Raw genomic sequence first — 23,807 nt, forward strand, 5'->3', positions numbered from 1 at the left:
CAAAAAATATGAAATGTTAATGACAAAAAAGGAAAATACGATGGCAATTGATCACCACCTCCCAGGGGGAGGGGCCAAGGGCTTACTCAGTCACACTGGGTGGTATCTTTCAAATTTATTATTCATCGCACTCTATTCCCCTAAGGCCCTCAGGCCCCGCCCCGCCCCGCCCATAGCCCCGCCCCTCTTTCCCTATGACCACGCCCCTCCCCTCGGTCCCGCCCGCTGCGAGCGCCGCACCGCCTCTGTCTCCGCCTGCGGGCCCGGCCTCCCGACGGTTGCGCGCTCCGCCCCCTCCCTCTGCGCCCGCGCGCGCCTTCCCCGCCCCGCGGGGCTCTCTCCTTTCGGGGCGGTTGGGCCGCGCGCCTGTGGGGGCGGGGCCCAGAGGAGGCGGTAGAACCAATGGGGCGCGGCGGCGGCGGCGGCGGCGGAGGCGGCGGCGGTGGCGGCGGCGGTGGCGGCGGCGGCGGGTCGGGCCCCGACGGGCGGCGGCGGCTGAGGTGGAGGCGGAGGGAGGCGGCGGCGGCGGCGAAGGAGGCGGCGGCGGCGGCGGAGGGGGGAAGATGGCGGCGCCTGTCCTGCTGAGAGTGTCGGTGCCGCGGTGGGAGCGGGTGGCCCGGTATGCAGTGTGCGCCGCCGGGATCCTGCTCTCCATCTACGCCTACCACGTGGAGCGGGAGAAGGAGCGGGACCCCGAGCACCGGGCCCTCTGCGACCTGGGGCCCTGGGTGAAGTGCTCCGCCGCCCTTGCCTCCAGGTAGCCCGGCTTGGGGGAGCGGGCCGGGAGCGGCCGAGCTGGGTGAGGGCGGAGGCTGGGGGTGGGGAGCGCGCGGCGGGAGCTCGGGCCTGGGGGGGGCGGCGGGGACCGGGCCGCGGAGGGACCGACGGCGCTGCGAGCCTGGCCGAGGCTGGGGGCGGCGGCCGGGGGGGCTCCGGCCCGAGGGGCGGCCCGAGTGCAGGCCGCCGGGGTGGAGGTGGCGGGGCCGCGAGACCGGCGAGGAGGGATGAGGTGGCAGAGTGTAGCCGGGAGGCCGGAGCGGACCGGGAGCAGTTGGGCAGGCTGGGGCCGGGCTGCGAAGGAGCGAGAGGGGTTCGCCGATGGTGGGTCGGGTCCCGGCCGACTTGACAGATTTCCTGGTTCTCGCCGCGGGGGGGGGGGGGGCGGGTCAGGAGTGTGGGACCCTGCCCCAGGGAGCGGTGAGGTCACTGCCCATCGCTCGTCCGGGCTCGCTGCAGCCGGAGGCTGTGCGGCCGGCGTGGACTCGGGGGTTTGCATTTCCCACTGTCTTCCTGGTGCTAGGACAGGTGTTTCTGTGGTCAGGCCTCTTTGTACTCTGTAGCGCTAATGAGAATTTGCAGACTTCTTGAGATGGTGACATTTGCAGGCAAACACGAATTTGACCCTACTCTGGAAGAAGATACCGGCACTTAATATATCTGATTTCTTGGATTTCCCCCTTGTATATTTCAGTGTGCCGGAGAGGGGGAATTGGCCAGACTTTGGGTCTAGTTTAAGCTTCATTTGCCTAAAATAGGAGTATGTCAAGTGTAGTGATAATGTTTGGGGCATTAGGCTGACTTTTAAACCTTGTTGATTAGTATAATGGGATACGCAGAGAAGATTAAAAATACACGCCTAAGTGGAGGGATTGGTTTGTTTTACTGATAACTTTAGGTTTTTAAAAATGTTGTAGTGATTTATCTTTTACATTCTATTTGCTGCACTAGGTTTTCCTAGGCAAGTTACTTTGGGAAAAAAAAAGGAATTTACATCTTAAAGTGATTGCCTTTTTTAAAAAAATTATTGAGGAGAGTTCATTAAAAGTAGCAAAAGTGAAAGAAATGACTTCAAAATTGATAGGTTACAATTTTTATAGAGACATACTATGCTTAATATTTCACATTTCTTAACAGTGGTTATATTTGAGCAGTTTCTTTCCCTCCTGTTGATCTGTAAATTGCTAGGTAGACTGTAATGTATAGCTCACTAGTTTATTTTGACCTACATATTGGTGATTACATGAACAAGCAAGTATTGGAGTTTGTCTTGTTACAATTTACAAACTTCAGGCTGCCAGTCTTTTCCATTTAGACAGCTCTATCTCATTTGCCCTTAAACCAAAATCCTGTTGCTTAAGTGGGAAAATAGTCATCATTATTGCTACATTAAACACAATATGTTTAAAATGTAGATATTAGTTAACAGTTAAAGTATATCAATGTGACAAAAAGCTCACATTTTTGGTTGAGTATAATTTGAACCAAGTCAATAGACTTTAATAGATTCAGCATCCCTTTGAGAACCACAGAGTGTATTTTATGCAAACATTTTTATGTTTATTTCACTTCCATTGGAAAGGTCTTTTATACTTAAAAGTATCTTGGCCCGAAGTTAGTTTAATAAATACATAGTGAAAAGACTATCCAGCGGTATATTACAAGTAATTTTTTAAAAAAGGAAATAAAAAACTAAGAAAAATTAAAAAAAATAAAAAAGGAAATAAAAATAACTTGATACTAGATTAGTATGGAATTTAGGCAAAATTATTACAATTTTAGATTTGCAAGCATTGTAGTCTATAATAAATTTAACTGGGCCTTTTAACTTGGGGGCGTGGAAAGAATGCTTTATGTTATCCAAATTGTATGGTGACGTTTTTAAAAAAAATTTTTTTTAAGATTTATTTATTTATTTTGAGGGAGTGAGAATGAGAGAGAGAGAGAGTACATGAGAGGTGGGAGGGTTAGAGGGAGAAGCAGGCTCCTCGCCGAGCAGGGAGCCGGATGCGGGACTTGATCCGGGACTTCAGGATCATGACCTGAGCCCAAGGCAGTCACTTAACCAACTGAGCCACCCAGGCGCCCACATTTTTAAAATTGACTTGCCTTTAAAAAGGAGTGTTTTTGAACCATGCAATAAGTATAGACTATAAATATTTTCAGTTACATATCCTAAAAGATCCAGGTTTTTGTGCTCTTTTTAAAATTTTAATAAAGTACCATAGAATAATATAAATGACATCAAGTAGAATATTAAAACTATATATAAGTGTACTAAGTATATATAAGTATGTAAGACTAAAAATAACTGGATCTCTTTATAGTTTCAAATGTGAATTTAATATGTCGTGACTGGAACTAATGTTTAATTGTGTAGCTGTGTACATAAAATATTTTAAAATCGATGCTCGCTAAAGGAGGATAGGTAAGAAATAAGACATGGCTAACAAAAGGAGTAAATAGCTTATTTGCCATAAACAATAAAATTCTTTTCAAGAAATTTATTTGGTTTCAGCCTGTCTATAAACTACTTGCAAAGCTACATGTGTGTTATGTACCAGACATATGTCTATGTGTGTGTGTGTGTATATATATATATATGAATGTATTTAACAGAAGTACAGAAACTTGGTAATTAAAGTGGCTTCAGTCTGATTAATAAACCAATTGTTTTTTAAGTACGTAGAATAAACATCGTTAAAAGTTTTTATTTTGTCAGAGTGGCTTTAAATAAAATCAAATTATTGGAGACCTCAACTAATTCTTTTTATTTGACCTACGTATTGATTGCTCCTTAGCAGAAGTATTAAAAAATGTGATTATCTTAGGAAAAGAAAGTCTGAGCCCAGGTTAGAGTGAGTAGAATTGCAGATAAAGGATGAGAAAAGTTACCCAATGAAAAGAATCCTGAGGAAAGTCCTCCCAGAACCCAGTGTTGACTCACATGACTTTGGATTGCTAAAACTCACTTTATTCTCATTTCTCAATCCTTAAGTGTCTTGATCCAAATAGAATAGAGTTTAATGAGAGAATCTTGAGGGTGTGTGTGTGTGTGTGTGTGTGTGTGTGTGTGTGTGTATGTAAAGTCCTCTAGTATTTTGGGAGGCATCATTGTCTAAGGGAGTAGTTCCCAGATGTATTTTTTTTTCTTTAAAAGATTTTATTTTTACGTAATCTCTACACCTGATGTGGGTCTTGAACTCACAACCCTGAGATGAAGAGTTGCATGCTCCACTGACTGAGCCAGCCAGGTGCCCCTAGACTTTGGATTTCAAAAATGATTCCCAAATTGGGAGGGTGCAGTGGAGTTGCCAGTTTTGTTTTGTTTTGTTTTGCCAGGTATAGCCAATAAAAACAGCAACAGTAACCCACATCACTAGCTACTTTTGCCATCATTTCATTTATAAAAAGGATATTTTAACTCAATTTGAAAGGACAGAATTTCAGAGTAAAAGACTTTAAATTGAATCATTTAGCTTTATTAAAAGGTTTGCTTTCTTCTTATTTTTCCTCATTTTTATATAAATCAGTAAATAGTCTGTTGCAAACCTGCACCAGCCTCCCAGCCAATAGTAAAAGGCGAAAGATTAAGTAACCCTTCCTGGTGCAGAGCTCAGATCCAAAGATTCTGGGGGGCTCCTAGCTCTGCTACTTGTTAGACTCTGGCCTCAAGCTAGTTATTTATCTTCATGGAGCCTCAGTTGCTTCTTGTGTTAAATAGGGCTATTAAAGCTTACTTTGCCAGATGAATGGTGGGATTAATGATGATTTAAGGAATAAATATCTGGTCAATTATAGCTATTATCATTGATTGGAGGTGTTACCTGTTTTTGCAGTATCTGATAATAAATTCCTTTAAGTAGTGTAACTTTTTTGTTTTAAGTATAGTCATTTATATGTATTTTAGATTAAATTGTTTTAGCATACTTTCTTGCTCCTCCAAGCCATAGTATGAAGACTTCAAGTCCATTTAAAACAATTTCAGGGATGCGTGGGTGGCTCAGTTGGTTAAGCACGACTGCCTTCAGCTCAGGTCATGATCCCAAGGTCCTGGGATGGAGTCCCACATAGGGCTCCCTGCTCGGCGGGGAGCCTGCTTCTCCCTCTGCCTGTTCTAACTGCTCTGCCTGCTGCTCTCCCTGCTTGGGCTCACCCTCACCCTCTCTCTCTGACAAAAAAATGAATAAATAAAATCTTCAAAGAAAATTTTCAGAAGTGTGGCGAGAGGGGCGCCTGGGTGGCTCAGTTGTTAGGCATCTGCCTTCGCCTCAGGTCATGGTCCCAGGGTTCTGGGATCGAGCCCCACATCAGGCTCCCTGCTCGGTGGGAGGCCTGCTTCTCCTTCTCCCACTCCCCCTGCTTGTGTTCCCTCTCTCACTGTCTCTCTGCTAAATAAATAAAATCTTAAAATAAATAAATAAATAAATAAATTTTGGTACTTTAAAAAAGAAAGTGTGGCGAGAAAGCAATATAATGTGCAGAATATTCTTTATAGGTATTTTCTGCAAGTTACATTAGACCCCCTTCTAAAAAGGGTTTTTATGTTAATAGTACAAGTGATCTTTAAAGATTAATAGGCTTGACAATACCAGTTTTATTTTTATTTTTTTAAAGATTTTATTTATTTATTAGAGAATGAGAGACAGAGAACACGAGAGGGAAGAGAGTCGGAGGGAAAAGCAGACTCCCTGCTGAGCAGGGAGCCCGACGTGGGACTCGATCCCGGGACTCCAGGATCATGACCTGAGCCGGAGGCAGTCACTTAACCAACTGAGCCACCCAGGCGCCCCGACAGTTCTACAGTTTTTAAAATTGTAAAACAGTATTTGAAAACCATCAATTCCTCAAAAAATTGCCTTCATTTGCAAAATGTTGAACTAGTACCTCTCTCACATCTTAAAAGAAGTAGTAGTGCCATCTACTTACTACCCCTTTCGTTGAGATCTTACTTTTTTTTTTAAGCAAGCTCTACTGCTCAGCATGGGGCTTGAACCCAAGATCAAGAGTCATATGCTCTACTGAGTGAGCCATCCAGGCACCCTGAGATCTTACGTTTTTAGAATAGAACTTAGAAATCTTTGCTGCTCCTTGCTTTGTCCACCTAGACTCAGAGGTTAAACAACTTGTCCAAGGTAACACAGTTAGTTGCAGACTGGGACTAGAAACCTGGCTTTTAGAGTACTTGTTTAAGGACTGGCCCCCTACAATTTTTTCAGTTGAATTCTTGTATAGATAATGCATTTGCTGTTTCACATTTGAAGATACTAAAGCATACATGCGAATAATCTTTTTCATACCCCTTCACCCAGACATGCAGTTCTCCCTCTCCGTAAGCAGCTGTGAAACTTTCCAGAGCCATTTTATGAGTATACAAGCATAAATATGACCATATTATTCTTCCCATTTTTAAACATAAAATTATATTACATATTCTGATCTATACCCTACTTTTTGCTAGCAGTCTTTCATCACCACATATTTTTAAGTGCTTATATTCGTATTTGGTGCAATGTTAATAACTGCTAGTATGTAAAAGAAAATTTGTTCCAGTAGTTAGTTTTGACTCACAAATAAAATATTGGTTCTTATGTTACTATTGGTTCTTGGTATGGAAATTTCAGATGCAGTATGAACTTAGAGTATAAGAGGAAAGAAGATATCACAAAGTAACTGGACTGCTGTAGTGTTAGAGATAACTGTTAATACTTAAGATAATGCTTACTGTGTGCAAAGTAGTGTTCTAAATGCTTACTTATTTAATTCTCTTAACAGTCCTCTGAGGTGCTTTTATCACCATTTTACAGAAGAGAAAACTGAGGCACACAGCATATAAATGAAACTTGATTTAGATAATGCAGTGGCAGAGGCCTGATTCTAACCCAAGCAGTCTGTCTCAAGAGTCGAGTTCTTTATTACTCCTTTGAATTCCATTTAGATCTAATATTGATCAAATGATACCCAAATCAGCCAAGTTTTTTAAAACTATGCAAACATGGGTGCCATTTTTTTTTTTTTTTTTTTACATCTGTATGCCAAAAAATGCCTAGAGTTTGCATTATAGCTTTTACTTGTTTATAGCAATTTGTGGGGGAAAGCAAGGACGCTACTATGAAGGTGCAGTATTTGAGAAGTAAGTTTCTAGAGTGTTTGCCTTGTAAGCCTAAACTTGTGAAGATAAGGCATTTGTCACACCTAGTCAGTGAACAGGTATGCAGGGGGGTGGCTATCAGTAAGACTTAACAGAATTGCCAAGGGAAGGAAGATAAAAGGGCATCTAGGCACCTGGGGTGGGGAGGGGAAAAAGTTAGTTTGAATTTGTACTAGGGTGGGGAAGCTCTTTCTGAGAGAGGTGTTGAGTCATGGATCTACTGTGCAAAGAATCAGGTGAACTGGGCCTGGGGTGTGGTGCTGGCTAAATCACCACACAGAAGTAGGAATTTAAGGGGCGCCTGGGTGGCTCAGCCGTTGGGCGTCTGCCTTCAGCTCAGGTCATGATCCCAGGGTCCTGGGATCGAGCCCCGCATCGGGCTCCCTGCTCCGCAGGAGGCCTGCTTCTCCCTCTCCCACTCCCCCTGCTTGTGTTCCCTCTCTCACTGTGTCTCTGTCAAATAAATAAATACAATCTTAAAAAAAAAAAAAAAGTAGGAATTTAAGAGGGATTCATTTCCATATGATTTGGAAGACGGTAGCTATTTGGGGAGAATAGCTAGTGGTCATATTTGAATGTAACACAGACCCACCTGCATTGGGAAATGACTGGAATCTAGAGCTTTTCCAGAAAAATGCAAAACCAGGCATTCTTGTAAACCGCATGTTCTTGTAAACATGGACAAGACTTAAAAGCACTGAGCCTTGGGTTTCTCTTCTATATAGTATTTGTACACAAATGCACTAGACTGGTATTAGATTATTAGTTTTCAAAATTTGTTCCCCCAGCTCCTACTTGTGTGGCAGTGCAGCAGGGATTTCATAAGCGTTTGATTCACATTTTAACATGTTAAACTTTAAAACATTCATAAACATTTATATATACTCAAATGCGTAACATGCTAAATTTTAACACAGTAGAGACCACTGATTTATACTGCCAGGTTATCTCAAAGCAGTTATGCCGGTGAAAAAAAGTGCCAGTCTTAAAAGTTTACATACTATATGATTGCATTTATATAGCATTTTTGAATAACAAAATCATAGCGATGGAGAACAGATTAGTAGTTGCCAGGGAGTTCAGAATGGGGGAAAGGGTGATTTGGTTAAGGAAGGTAGCATGAAGGAGCCTTGTGGGGAAGGAACAGTTCTGTATTTCAGTTGTGGTTACAGGAAGCTACAAATGTGATAAAATTGCATAGAAACGTACATGTAAAACTGGCGAAAGCTGGTAAACTCTAGATTGTACCAAGGTTAGTTTCCTGGTTGTGGTATTGTACTATAGTTATGGGAGATACTACCTTTGAGGAGGTTTGGCGAAGTGTGCTAGGGACCATCCTGTGCGTTTTTTGCAAATTCCTGTGATTTATAGTTATTTTAAGATAAAAAGTAAAAAAGAAAAGGAAAAAAATCAATGTATTTAGAATATTTGAGGGAAAATAAGCAAAAGGAAAAAGTTAAAATTACCCATAATGCCAACACTCAGGATAAAAATCCTTATAATAGAGTTTCTTGCTTTCTTTGTGTTTATTCTTGAATTTTTAATTCTGTTGATTAGGATTATTGGTATTTTAAAAATTCAGGCAGTGCTTGTTTGCTCGTGTAAAATTATATCAGCAAATTACTCTAGAACTCTCATTGTGTTATGCTATAACGTGACTGCCTTATGCATAATGTACTGATGTCATGATTATTATATATTTTAAGATTTATTATTAGAGATTTAACTTAGAAATGTTCTTCTACTTAGACTTTTGGACAGGTATAATAAAATCTTTAGATAGTATTAATGTGCTATTTAAAAAAACAACAAAACTCATCATTTGCAACTGCTAGAGGTCCAGAGAGATTTGGATCAGGTTTTTCTTGATACTGCTCAATCAAAACAGAACAAGTCTGACTGCCCCAGTCATCCATAGTTTATAAAGTTTGTGTTGATCAGAAGACCTTCATTGTAAATGTCATAAACTTGAGCTTTTAAAATACACTGATAGAATGAAATATTGCTTTAATCTGTTTTTCATTATAGATCCACATAAAATTTCATTTGGAAAAAAATTTTTTGCTAAAAAATTTTTTTAAACTATAGGGATTATAATCTATACAGTTTCTTTCGTTATTAGCATCTATAATTTAGGGGAATTTCAAGGATGCTGTTATCCTGTTGTGTGATTATTGACCTTTTTAAAAACGTTGTTTTTGAGAAGTAAAATAATGGAAGATCCATGACAAAATAAGAATTAAAGTGGAGTATAATCAACCCCACTGTTTTTTACAAGTTTGATTTATTTCCACTTGTGCATTGTGCTAATAGTTAAAATCACAGAGATTAGAGCAAAGGGTACCTGGATTGAAATCTCGGTTGCATAACTTAATCTCTCTTTTGTCTCAGTTTCCTCTTCATAAAATGAGGGTAACAGTAGTGTCTAACTCAGGATTATCGTGAATATGAAGTACACCAATGCACCAGTGTTTATAAACAGTCTTAGCACAGCACCTGGCACAAAAGTAAGTGCTCATAAAATGTAGCTATTATTTTAAAACATGGTTGAGATCATACTATACGTATTTTATATCTATTTTTCCTAATTTAACATGTTACAGCTATTTTCTCTTGTTCTTAGAAATTCACCAGTAATGCAAGAGAATGTCAGGAGTCCTGTACCCTTGTCTTTGGGTATTCTCATTATTTAGGCCTTCATGAATTTGTTTTATGAAAACTGTCATCTCATTGTTTTGATTTGCATTTTCCCCCAACATAAACAAGTTTTAGTGGCTTTTCACGTTTTTATTAATTGTTTGCATTTCTTCTCTTGAGTCTTGCCCATATACATCTTAGAATTTTTTATGTTGATTAGACAAATGCCTTACATATTTAAAGGCTATGGATATTTTATCATTTGTTATTAATATTTTTGCCATTTTAGTTCACTTTCATTAATTTTTATAGTACATAGGTTTTTTGAAAGTGTATGAAAAAAATTTTTTTTTGTAATTTTTTCCCATAGGTTTTTTTTTTTTTTAAAGATTTTATTTATTTATTTGAGAGAGAGAGAATGAGAGATAGATAGCACAAGAGGGAAGAGGGTCAGAGGGAGAAGCAGACTCCCTGCTGAGCAGGGAGCCCGATGCGGGACTCGATCCCGGGACTCCAGGATCATGACCTGAGCCGAAGGCAGTCGCTTAACCAACTGAGCCACCCAGGCGCCCCCCATAGGTTTTGAGTTTAGAAGGGCATGTCTCATTCTGATACCAGATGAATGGGTATTTATGATTTCTTGTAGTTTTGAAAAACAATTCCTTAATCATGTAGAATGTAGCTTACAGGTTAGATGAATCTGTAACCTAATTTTTGTATAGACATATGTTAAATGTTCACTTAAATTTCTTCTGGTGATTGCCTGTTTATACCTTTGCCCATTTATTTCTCTCCTAGGTTGTCTTTTTTTTCTTACTGGTTAGCGGAAGTTCTTCAGGTATCATAATAATTTTTTGTTATATGTATTACATGTATTTTCTCGTTTCTCATTTGTCTTTTAATTTCATTAATGGTATCTTTACTCAGTAGAAGTTTAAACTTTTTTATGTGGTCCCGTGTTTGATTTCCTGATAGCTTTTGGGTTTTGTTTTTTTTGTTTTTGTTTTTCTTTCTTTAATCTTGTTTAGTGAAATCGCTAGCATCCCAAGATTTTTTTTTTTTTAACTTTCATGTATTTTGTTTGGATTTTTTTTCATATTTAGCTCCTTTAGTTTGAGTGGAATTTACTTTTGTGTGTGGTGTGAGGTAGGGATCAAACTTTTTTCTAAATTGATAGGCTTTTGCTTAACTCCATGTATTAACTTGACCATATATGAAATGCCACAAGAATTTCCTTATATACATAGGGCCTCTTTCTGGATTCTCAATTCGGGTCCAGTGATATGTTGTCTGTGCTTCCACTCATTTCCATTACTACAGTCCCTCTCTCCCCTATGGCTTTAAATAGTAAGTTTGATACCTGATATGAGCAAAAATGTTTTAAAATGAGCAAATATGTTCATTTTAAAACATTTCTTGGCTATTCTCATGCATTTACTGTTTCAGGTGAATTTTAGAATTTATTTTGATGAGCTCTAAAAAACAATCCCAATGAGATTTTGATTAGAATTGTACTGAATTTATAGATGAACTTGGGAAGGAGTCAACCTTTACTCACATCTTCCCATCAAGGAACAAACATATCTATTTATTCTGGAGTTGCTAATCTGTTATGATTTTAAACTAGATGCCCATTGTAGTTTTGCTTTATATGTAATTAATGTGGTGCTAGAAATTGAGAAATGTTATGATGGTATTATGGACAGGGATCCCAGTAACATAATTCTCTCCAGTCTGCAGCCTCTATTTTCAAGTCTATAGGGCCCCTGAGGAAAAAAAATTTGTATTAGATATTTGTACTTGCAAATGAAAAACTTAAGATACTTTGCATTTTATTCTTAACTAGGACTTGGGCACCAAACTTCCAAGACAAAAGACTGGAATAAGTCCAGCTGAGTTCATGTGGAAATGCTTTTTTTTTTCCAATCCAGTTGAGCTTAAATTGTTTCAAACTAAAACAGTCTGTGAGTTGGACCCCTTTCATCCCCTCAGTTCTCAAACATAGCTAGATTTTTTTCCCATGTGATGTGAGCAAAGCCTGCTCTATCTAACTCATTCCTATCAGTGCTCAGGGCCATGTAACCAGAGAGCACATTTGCTTTGGTTGACTGCTGATCTGGCCTTGGCCACATGCCTTAGGCCTTCTCTGCCCAAGTAGTAGGTTTGACCCTGGCTCTCACTTAGAGAAGAGAAAGCCCTCTTGAGGGCTTCCCATACCACTTCAGTCACACGGAAGAAGCAGAAAAGTGAACCCGTACTTGTGTGCTGACCTTTTAATGGTGATTCTATCCAATAACTCACAGACCCAATCAGGGCTTTCAAATCTGTCCTCTTCCTGAGAGTCAGGGAGAAAGACAGTAAGAGGGGCCTTAATTCCTCACTTCCAAAGGTAACACAAAAACTTTCAGCCATTCTCAGAAGCATTGGTTTTTCTTTTGGGTTGTTGCTTGTCTCAAATCAACCAGAAAGAGGTGGAGTAAAAACTGGCTTGCTAAGTATTGCACATAACCCATATCCTTTCTTAACTGTGCATCAGCCTGCAGTGGGTGACATTACTCAGGAGACGTTCTCTTCCCCTGCTTAATGGCTCATGACATGTTCTTGATTTTCCTCCTACCACTTAGTTCCTTCTCAGCTTTCTTTACTGGCTTCTCCTGTACCTGCCCGTTAAATGTGGACATACCAGCCATCAGCCCTATACCCTCTTGTCAGTCTTCTTTCCCTCAACAGTCACATTCATGTCCATGGCTTCACTCACGGATGAACCTAAAGTTTGTATCTCTATCCAGGAAATTTATGTCACCAGGCTCAAAATTTCTGTCTCTCCTTTGAACTCTAAATCTGCCTATCTAATTGCCTGCTGGACATCTCTACTTGGATGTCTCCAGAGTACTATAAATTTAACATGTCCACGATTTAATTAATGTTCTTCCCCTGAAAATGCTCTCTTTCTGATCCCAGTGAAAGCATCACCACCCAAGCAGTTGTGCAAGTCAGAAACCTGGGAGCTGTCTTTGGTTGTTTCTCCACCCTCCCCCTCCCCCACCAAATCCAATCAGCCACCAGGTCCAGTTGCTTTTTTTAACCTTTTTTGTTCTGATTTGTAACATAGATATGGAAGAGTCATTGAGCTGTGCATCTTTTTTGATGTAATAATCACAAAGCATAACCCTTGTAACCAACATTCAGGTCATTAGACGATTGCCAGCACTTCAGAAAGCCTTCCTTTAACTCCCTCCTTATAAAATATACTCTTCCTCCTTCTCAAAATGAACTAACTTCTGTCCTGACTTTTATGATAATTACTTTCTTACTTTTCTACCTAAGGCTGTATCTAAACTTGGTAGTTTAGTTTTCCCTGCTTTTTGAACTTTATAAATAGGACCATTTAGTTTGTATTCTTTATTCCAGCTGCTTTCATTCAGCATTATCTTGAGAGATTCATCCATGTTTTATGGAGCTATAGTTTGCTTCATTGCTGAGTATTCTGTCATACAAGTATGTCACAATTAACTTACTCATTTTTCACTCTTTTTGAACGGACATTTAAGTTGTTTTCACTTTGCAGCAATTATGAATAATGCTGCTATGAACATTTTTGTGTATTTCAATTTTAATATATATGTATATTTTTAAAGATTCTGTTTATTTGAGGAGTGAGAGAGAGGGCATGAGCAGGAGGGAAAGGGAGAAGCAGGCTCCCCAGTGACCTGGGAGCCTGACATGGGGCTTGATCCCCGGACCCTGGGATCATGACCTGAGCTGAAGGCAGACCCTTAACCGACTGAGCCACCCAGGTGCCCTTCTGTATTTTCAACATTAGTTGGTAATGCCAGACTGTTTTCCAAAGTGATTGCAATAATTTCGATCCCTGCCAACAATGTATGAGATTTCCTATTATTCCACCTGTTTGCCAAACCTTGGGATTGTCAGTCTGTTAAATTTTATTAACCATTCTGGTATATACGTAATGGATTTTTGTGGGTAGTTGAGGTGTATTTCATATATAATAAAATGCAAAAATTTTGAATGTACAGCTTGAAAATATTTTCACATATTTGCATGTGCCACTACTCAGATGAACATTCCCATCACCCCAGAAAGTTCTCTCGTGCTCATTTTCAGTCAGAAGCTGTTATTCTGACAATCCTGTTTTGACTTCTGTCACCATAAATTTGCTTTGCCTATTCTCGAACTTAATGTAAATGGACTCATAACAGTATGCACTCTCTTGTGTCTGGCTTCTTTTGCCCAGCATCATGTTTTTTGCAGTTCGTCCAAGTTGTTGGTTTTATCAGTTATTCTTTTTTTATCGCTTAGTGCCATTGTATGATTTTACACGCACGCGCGCGACACACACACATACACACACACACACACACATATGCTCATTTCTTGGGGGTATATATTGAAGAGTGGATTTTGGGGTCATAGGATAGGTCTTTAATTTTATTAGAAACTATAGAACTGTTTCCCAAAGTGGTGGTTCTATTTAACACTCCTATTTGTTTTTTTTTTTTTTTAAAGATTTTATTTATTTATTTGAGAGAGAGAGAATGAGAGACAGAGAGCACGAGAGGGAAGAGGGTCAGAGGGAGAAGCAGACTCCCCGCTGAGCAGGGAGCCCGATGCGGGCCTCGATCCCGTGACTCCAGGATCATGACCTGAGCCGAAGGCAGTCGCTTAACCAACTGAGCCACCCAGGCGCCCACTCCTATTTGGTTTTAATTTGCATTTCCCTGATTACTAATGGGATTGAGCAGCCTTTTATATGTTTATTGGCCATTTGGATTATCTTCTCTTTGAAAGGCTCATTAAAGTCTCATTGAAATCTTTTGCCCATTTTTCTGCCTGGTGTTCATCTTTTGTCTTACTTATTTTAAGATATTTTAAGATACATTTGCATATGTGTATATGTGTATATATGTACATGTATATGTATGTATATATATGTATAAAATATGTATATACATGTATATGTTTTCAGATAATCTGTATTGCAGACACCCTCTTCCGCTCTGTGGCTTGCCTTGTCTTTTCATTTTCTTAAAGGTGTGTTTTGATTCACAAAAATTATTAATTAACATGGTCAACCTTTATAGTCAGAGCTTTTTTGTATTCTGGTGTTGAAGATATTCTGCATGAAAATATTTTGTCTTGACTTTCACATTTTTTTTAAATTATTTTTTTAAAAGATTTTATTTATTTGACAGAGAGAGAGAGAACAAGTAGGCAGAGAGGCAGGCAGAGGGAGAGGGAGAAGCAGGCTCCCTGCTGAGCAGGGAGCCCGATGCGGGACTCGATCCCAGGACTCTGGGATCATGACCTGAGCCAAAGGCAGCCGCTTAACCGGCTGAGCCACCCAGGCACCCTTGACTTTCACATTTAGATCAACAATCTAAGTGGAATTTTTTTTAATGGTCTGAGTTGGGGTCAGTTTAATTTTTTTCCTATGTGACTATCCAGTTATTATTGTGGCACCAATTTAAGATCATTCTCCCTTGCTCTGTATGTAGAGTTATTTTTCCATAAATCAGCTGATTGTGTGCAAGAGGATTTGTCTGGGCTCTTCTATTCCATTCTTTTATTTGTTTGTCTTTGTGCCAGGGTGCCACAATCTTAACTACTCTATTTCAGCAGTTCTCCTGGGACCGGGTGGGTCCAGACCTTTTTAGAGGGTCATTGAGGTCAAAACTGTTTTCATAGTGATAATAAGATGTTATTTGCCTTATTTACTCTCATTCCCTCACAGTTGTACAGTAGGTTTTCTAGAGGTTGCATGACATGTGGTATTGAGACAGATTGAATACAAATGCAGGAATGAGAATCCAGCTGTCTCCTGTTAAGCCAGATATTAAGAAGATTTACAGAAACGTAAAACACTGCCTTTCTTTTCACTAAATTTTTATGTTTTGGAGAACAGTTATTTTTCATAAGGAATTTCTGTTAATATATAATCAGTTACTTGTTATTTCTTTCAAATTTTTATTTAAACTCTAGTTAACATACAATGTTGTTATTTTTAAGTGAACAAATATTTCACAATTATATTTTAATTTCAAATACGATAAATATAATACATTAAAATCACATAAGCTACAGCTCTTTGGAGTGTCAAGTTTGAGAATTACTGCGTAGTTTTACACATCCTGATAACCAGTAGATAATAAGTCTTGGTTGTTTTTGGCCCCTTGCACTTCCATATACATTTTAGAATCAGCTTGTAAGGTTCCACAGGAATACTTGTTAGGATTTTGATTGGAATTGGCATTGAATAAGTTTAGGGAGAGGTTTTGCACATCTTCCTAACAGAATTTTTAAAGAAAAAAAAAAAGTCTGCATAGAAGTACATTAAAAAAAACCATTTAACAAGAAAACAAAGGATATCTCTGAAAAACGTGAAACTTTAACATGGGATGTATAATAATTGAATAAATGCTGAAACATAACTTGTTCTTGGATAGGATAACTCTCACATTGGAAAGATGTCAGTATCCCCTCTAAATTTTTGTATTGCATATTGCTAGATACACTTTTGCGTTTTGTCATTTGTAAAATTGAGATAGGCCTTAAAATTGAGGATACCTTCCAGGGGTGCCTGGGAGGCTTAGTCAGTTAAACATCTGACTCTTGATTTTGGCTCAGGTTATGATCTCATGGTCTTGGGATAGAATCCCGAGTCTGCTTGGGATTCTCTCTCCTCTCCCTCTGCCCCTAGTCTGGCTTGCATGCACACGCTCGCTCTCTCTCTCTCTCTCAAGTAAATAAATATTTAAAACAACAACAACAAAAAATTGAAGATACCTTCCAGCCACTTCTGGCCATGTAGTAGTGGTGAAGAAGTTTTATTTATGAACATCTTAACAAACTTGCTGTATTTTACTTATTTTCCTTTCAATATAAGCACAACTCATATGTGATATAAAGACAAAACAGTCTGTAAGTCTAAAAGAGCTATTTTAATAGACCTAAAAGAAAAATCCTCAGTTTCAAGGCAGCATTCTGTCAGGGCTGCAGTGCCCCTTTTTTTAGTGCTACATAAAACTGTACAGTTTACATTGAAGGTATTTTGGAGTTGATAAAACATAATTTGTAAATTCAGTGAAATCCCAGTTAATATTTCCACAGGCTTTTCAAAATGTGATTTTAAAGTTTACATGAAAGAACAAAAGTGGAATTTTTCATAAAAATATGAAAATCAATATTCATGCAGGGAGGAATACTGCGGTTAAAGTCAGTGTTAAAGCTCAAGTAATCAAGAGCAGCAGAACAGACAGGTTATCCCTGGAACAGAGTTGAGAGTAGTGATAACCTGATTTGTAGAAATGTCATAGGTAATAAAGATGAAAACAGTGAATTCTTCAGTAAGTGGTATTGGGTCAACTGAGTTAGCCATTTGAGAAAAAAAGAAAGGTAGCTTGTCATCTCACACACACAAAAAAGAAAAACTTTTACTGAGATACAATTCAGAGATAGGAAAATACACATATTTTAAGGGACCAATAATGCATTTTTATGTAAGTACCTAGATCAAGATACAGACTATCTCTGGCACCCCCCAAATTTCCTTTATATGCCTCTCAGTCAGTACCAACCCCCCTCACTGGTAGTCCGTTTTCTGACTTCTACCCATAGATTAGTTTTACCTGTTTTTATCTCCAAATAAATCAAATCATATAGTAAGTCTTCTTTTGTCTAGCTTCTTTTGCTCAACATTATATCTATGAGATTTATTTATGTTGCATGTAGCAGTTCTTTTTTTTATTGTTGTGTAGTATTAATATGCCATGCTTTATTCAACTGCTAGAAATTTTTTGGTTGTTTACATTTTCTTTTTTTTTTTTTTTTGGCTAAAATGAATAAAACTGCTTAGAACATTCTTGTATGTGTTTGATGGGTGTTAAGTTCTCATTTGTTATTGGGATTGAGTAGAACTACTGGGTCCTAGGATATATATGTTTAATTTTAGTATCTATTGCCAGACAGTTTTCCAGGGTAAGTGTACTTACTGGGTTGCACTCGTACCAGCAACATAAGAGAGTTCCTATTGCTCTTAAGTTTTACAAAATCCCAGAAACCATAAAGAAATTTGATGAATTTGCATAAAGACAGAAAAAACTTAGGCATTGCAAAAACTAGCATAAACAAAGTTGGAACTCCAAAGATAAACTGGGAAAAAATATTTGCCCTGCATCATGTTCAAGGAGCTAATTTCCTTAAAACAAACAAACAAACAAACAAAAACCCAGTAATCCTTTTAAATAAATACAGGAAAGACCAACAGCTCAATAGATAAGTAGGCACAGGACATTCAATGACAGTTGAAAATAAACACAAGTAGTTCTTAAATAGGACCTTTCGGTCATAATAAGAGCAAATGGGAACTATATTGAAAGAGTTTTTAATATATTAGATTGGCAAAGATCAAAAGTTTTTATTAACTTGGCTAAGATGTAGAGAAATAATGACTTCCATAGAATAATGGTAGGATTCTAAACTCTGGAGAGCAGTTTGATAATATCCATTAAAATTAAGAATGTATGTACCTCAAGTGGTAAGGATAAATTGTGATGTGTTTATACAATAGAATATTACAGAGAACAAGAATGAATGAATTAGAGTTTACACACAAGATAAATGAAATCTTTAAAAAGGGGGGAGGGTGCCTGGGTGGCTCAGTTGGTTAAGCATCCAACTCTTGGTTTCAGCTCAGGTCTCATGAGACTGAGCCCTGTGTCGGGCTCTGCACTGAGCATAGAGCTTGCTTTAGATTCTACCTCTCTGCGCAGCCCCCCCCAAATAAATAAATATATTTATTTATAAATTTTAAATTATTTATAAATAATTTATAAATATAAATTTAATAAATTAAATCTTAAGGAATTTACACAGAAAAATAAATGGATTCTTAGAACCATAATGGTGAGTGAAAGAGCCGACACAAAGATACAAAGTTTGAAAACACAAAATTAATCTATCAGTCTATTGTGTTAGCAGTCAGGATGGTGTTACCTCACTGAAAAGGAACACAAGATGAGCTTTTGGGGGCTTGTGATGTTCTATATCTTAATGTGGGTCCTGGTTACACAGTTGTATTTACGTTGGGAAAATTCATTAAGCTATAAACCGAGGATTTGTGTACTTTTCTGAATATATGCTATAATTCAATAAAAAATTTTAAATAAATACAAATAGCATGTATACACATAGTCATAAGGAATGCACAGACCCTTTGTTTAGCAATTCTCTCCTATGCTTATAAACACACACAGACATATACATACACTCTTATATGTGGGGGTTAAACAGTATGAAGACATTCATTTCTGTGCTTGTAATAACAAAAGTTTGGACAAAACCTAATTACCTGTCAGTGGGAAACTGGTAAGATAACAAATGGTATTGTTATATAGTGAATTATTAGCAGCTCTTAAAAGGAGAAACAATTCTTTGTGAACTAATGTAGAAACATCTCTTAAGATATCTTAAATAAAAAGGGCAAGCAGGGTGCATGAATGATATGTGTAGAATGCTCATACAGTTGACCCTTGAACAACATGGGGACTAGGGGCACTGACTACCTGTGTAGTCCAAACTGCATTTTTTAAAATTGAAGTATAATTGACATGCAGTGTTTTATTTCAGTTGTACAACATTATGAATCCACAATCTGTCACCATACATTACTGCAGTATTATTGACTATATTCCTTATGCTCTACTTTTCATCCCCGTGACTTCCTTTATAACTGAAAGTTTGTAACCTCTGAATTCCCTTCGCCTATTTCGCCCATCCCCTTACCCCCGCCTCTGGCAACCACAAGTTTGTTCTCCATTTGTGACAATTGTTCTGTTTTTGTTTGTTCATTTGTTTTGTTTTTTAGAGTCTACATATAAATGAAATCATGTGGTGTTTGTCTTTTTCTGACTGATTTCACTTGGCATGATACCCTCTAGGTACGTCCGTGTTGTCGCTAATGGCAAGATTTCATTCTTTTGTATGGCCAAGTCATACTCCAGTGTGTATGTTTACCACATCTTTATCCATCCATCCATCGATGGACATTTAAGTTGCTTCCATTTCTTGGGGATTGTAAATAATACTGCAGTAAATGGGGGTGCGTATATCTTTTCAAATTAGTGTTTTCATTTGGGTAAATCCCTAGCAGTGGAATGGAGTCATTAGATCATACAGTATTTATAGTTTTTTGAGGAACTCCATACTGTTTTCTATAGTGGCTGCACCAATTTACTTTCCCACCATCGGTGCACGAGGGTTCCCTTTTCTCCAAATCCTTGGCAGCACTTGTTATTCCTTGTCCTTTTGATACCAGCCATTCGGACTAGTGTTGGATCGTTGTGGTTTTGATTTGCATCTCCCCGTGTGTAACTCTTGACTCCCCCAAAACTTAGCTGCTAATAGCCTATATTGACTGGAAGCCTTACTGATAACAAAGTCATTTAACACATATTTTGTATATTATATTTGTTCTATACTGTATTCTTAGAATAATGTAAGCTAGAGAGACACATCGAGAGAGGGAACACAAGCAGGGGGAGTGGGAGAGGGAAAAGCAGGCTTCCCGCGGAGCAGGGAGCCCAATGCGGGGCTTGATCCCAGGACTCTGGGATCATGACCTGAGCTGAAGGGAGATGCTTAACGACTGAGCCACCCAGGTGCCCCTGAATAACGTAAGCTAGAGAGAAGATGTACGAAAGGAACAGAAAATACATTTACAGTACTGTACTGTATTTGTCAAAAAAAAAATTTGCATATAACTAGACCCACGAAGTTCAAACCTGTGGTGTTGTTCAAGGATCATTTCTGTGTGGGTATATTTTTTAAGTCATTTAAATAAAAAATATATAAATAGAATATTTTTGGAAGGATAGAAAAATATATTAAGGGGCGCCTGGATGACTCAGTCCATTAAGCGTCTTCCTTTGGCTCAGGTGGACCCCAACATCACTCCCTGCTTCATGGGGAGTCGGCTTCTCCCTCTTCCTCTGTCCCTTCCCCCCCTTTGTGCTATCTTTTTTTTTTTATGTCCTGTAAAGGTTTTTTTTTTATTTTTTATTGTTATGTTAATCACCATACATTACATCATTAGTTCTTGATGTAGTGTTCCATGATTCATTGTTTGTGCATAACACCCAGTGCTCCACGCAGAATGTGCCCTCTTTAATACCCATCACCAGGCTAACCCATCCCCCCACCCTCCTCCCCTCTAGAACCCTCAGTTTGTTTTTCAGAGTCCATCGTCTCTCATGGTTCGTCTCCCCCTCCGACTTAACTCCCCTTCATTCTTTCCCTCCTGCTATCTTCTTCTTTTTCTTTTTTCTTAACATATGTTGCATTATTTGTTTCAGAAGTACAGATCTGTGATTCAACAGTCTTGCACAATTCAAAGCCCTCACCATAGCACATACCCTCCCCAATGTCTATCACCCAGCCACCCCATCCCTCCCACCCCCCACCACTCCAGCAACCCTCAGTTTGTTTCCTGAGATTAAGAATTCCTCATATCAGTGAGGTCATATGATCCATGTCTTTCTCCGATTGACTTATTTCACTCAGCATAACACCCTCCAGTTCCATCCATGTCGTTGCAAATGGCAAGATCTCATTCCTTTTGATGGCTGCATAATATTCCATTGTGTATATATACCACCTCTTCTTTATCCATTCATCTGTCGATGGACATCGTGGCTCTTTCCACAGTTTGGCTATTGTGGACATTGCTGCTATAAACATTGGGGTGCACGTACCCCTTCGGATCCCTACATTTGTATCTTTGGGGTAAATACCCAGGAGTGCAATTGCTGGATTGTATGGTAGCTCTATTTTCAACTGTTTGAGGAACCTCCATACTGTTTTCCAGAGTGGTTGCACCAGCTTGCATTCCCACCAACAGTGTGGGAGGGTTCCCCTTTCTCTGTATCCTCCCCAACATCGGTCGTTTCCTCACTTATTAATTTTAGCCATTCTGACGGGTGTGAGGTGGTATCTCATTGAGGTTTTGATTTGGATTTCCCTGATGCCGAGCGATGCTGAGCACTTTTTCATGTGCCTGTTGTGTGCTCTCTATCTTGCTCTCATAAATAAATAAAATCTTTAAAAGAAAGGAAAAATGTATTAATGCTGGCTCTCTCTGAGGAGAAGTTGGTGGCTGGGGGACCAAATGAGAGATACTTTCTCTGTATACTATTACACGCTCTTAAAAATTTTTTCATAGTGGCAAAAAGGACATAACGGAATTTACCATATTATGCACTTTTAGTGTATAATTCAGTACCATTAAGTTTATTCACATCATTGTGTAAACCAATCTCCAAAACTTTTTCATGCCCATTAAACAACTCCTTATTTCCTCTTCCCCTTTACCCTGGCAGTCACCCTTCTAAATTGTGTTTCTATGAATTTGACTACTCCAGATACCTCATAAAAGTGGAGTCATACAGGGGCACCTGGGTGGCTCAGTCAGTTATGCATCTGCCTTCGGCTCAGGTCATGATCTCAGGGTCCTGGGATCGAGCCCCGAATTAGGCTCTCTGCTCAGTGGCGAGTCGGCTTCTCCCTCTGTGATCTCTCTCTCTCTCTAAAATAAATAAATAAAATCTTAAAAAAAAAAGTGGAGTCATACAATATTCGTGTGTATTGTATGTATTTTTGTGACTGGCTTATTTCACTTAGCATAATGTCAAGGCTCATCCACAGTATTTTGTGATCTTTGAATTCTGCTCCTTGTTCATTTATTACTTATTTTTAAAAGAGCATTAAAATAAAAAGGTTATAACCTTATCATTCAGAGCTGGTTAATTATATAGTAAAAAGTTGGTAGTGTGTATTATTCACGTCAACCAACGTTTAATGCCAGTTTTAGCAGCAAAATGTCTTTATGCCGAAGTGCCACTTGAAGATTTATTTTACTACATGTTTCTCCTTGTTTTCACGTATAGGTGCCAATCAGAATGGAGGGTCATTAAGTCCCCAGCTTCTTGACTCTCAGTCTGCTCAGTCCTTTTTCCCCTGGGCTTTCTGTCTGACTTTGGCCCTCCTCAAAGTCAGCCTCTTTACCCCAAGCACGGTCTGGTCCTATGCCAAGGGCATTGCTTCCTCTTTGCAGATTTCTCCCATATCTCTGACCTGGGGGTGGGGGTGAGGGAAGGTTTTTCATTCTCTAGCTATTCAGTGCTGCTTGAGATCATTATTCTATAACTTTCTGCAGTGATACTGTTTCCCACGAATTGAAACTCATTGTTTCCATTAGGATTGTTGACTGGACAGAGGAATAAGTTGATTGACTCTGAAATTTATGAGAGGACTTTGTACCATTAAATAGAATAGAACAGAGAGAGCAGGCAGGCTCTAGGTTGAAAATATGTGACTGGTCTTTGAATATATTGGTTTGAGATACTGGCCTATTCACTAGCTGAAGCTGTGAGCTGGAAGTGCGGATTTAGAAAATAATTTCTCATTATAAATTAGTGTATGCCTGTGTATGTGTAGAAAATACAGGAAAGTATATAGAAGGAAAAAAATCCATAAACCGGGTAACGATTCTTAACATTTTAATTGAGTTAACTTCTGGGTTTGTTTGTCTGTTTTGGTTATATGTTATGAAAGTACCTATATAAACTCACATTTTATTTATTATTTATTTATTTTAAAGATTTTAATAGTTTAGAGAGAGAGAGAGTGCAAGCGAGGGGAGGGGCACTGGGGAAGGGAAGCAGACTCTGTGCTGAGCATGGAGCCTGATGTGGGGTTTGATCTCATGACCCCGAGATCATGACCTGAGCCAAAATCAAGAGTCAGCCACTTAACCGGCTGAACCATCTAGGTTCCCCTAAACTCTCACACTTTAAAATGGAGTTGAGATTTTACATTTTGTATTCTCTTCTTTTCTTTGTATTCTATTTATGAATGAAAAAGTCCAAGGCCGGTTACATACGATGCTTCTGTTGTGTTAAGAGTCAGTAGCAAAAGAGGTCATAAATGAAACTGTAGGACTTGTTGAGATCACACACGGTGAGATCCTGCACAGATGGGGAAGAAAACGTGACAAGGACAGTACTTTGAAAACTTGCCTATATTTGAGGATTCAAGGATAAGAAATCATAGAGAAATAGGAGAATGAAGAGTTTAGTGTCAAACTAAGAGTGGAGCAAATTCCAGGAGAATAAGTAGTTAGCATTGTTAGATATAAAAAGGAGAGAACACGATGAATACTTTAGATAGG

The 23,807-nt window shown here is 38.9% G+C and overlaps 1 protein-coding gene across 1 annotated transcript in view; it reads left to right on the forward strand.

Moving 5' to 3' along the window:
* The first annotated feature begins 464 nt into the window (after positions 1 to 464).
* VKORC1L1 (vitamin K epoxide reductase complex subunit 1 like 1) overlaps positions 465 to 23,807 on the forward strand; it is a 56,557-nt gene continuing 33,214 nt past the window's right edge. The window contains exon 1 of the mRNA XM_027613006.2: positions 465 to 757. Coding sequence (XP_027468807.1) covers positions 564 to 757 — 194 coding nt within the window. The 5' untranslated portion in view covers positions 465 to 563. The remainder of the gene's footprint in view (positions 758 to 23,807) is intronic.

Source organism: Zalophus californianus, chromosome 10, assembly GCF_009762305.2.
Source record: "Zalophus californianus isolate mZalCal1 chromosome 10, mZalCal1.pri.v2, whole genome shotgun sequence".
NCBI lineage: Eukaryota > Metazoa > Chordata > Mammalia > Carnivora > Otariidae > Zalophus > Zalophus californianus.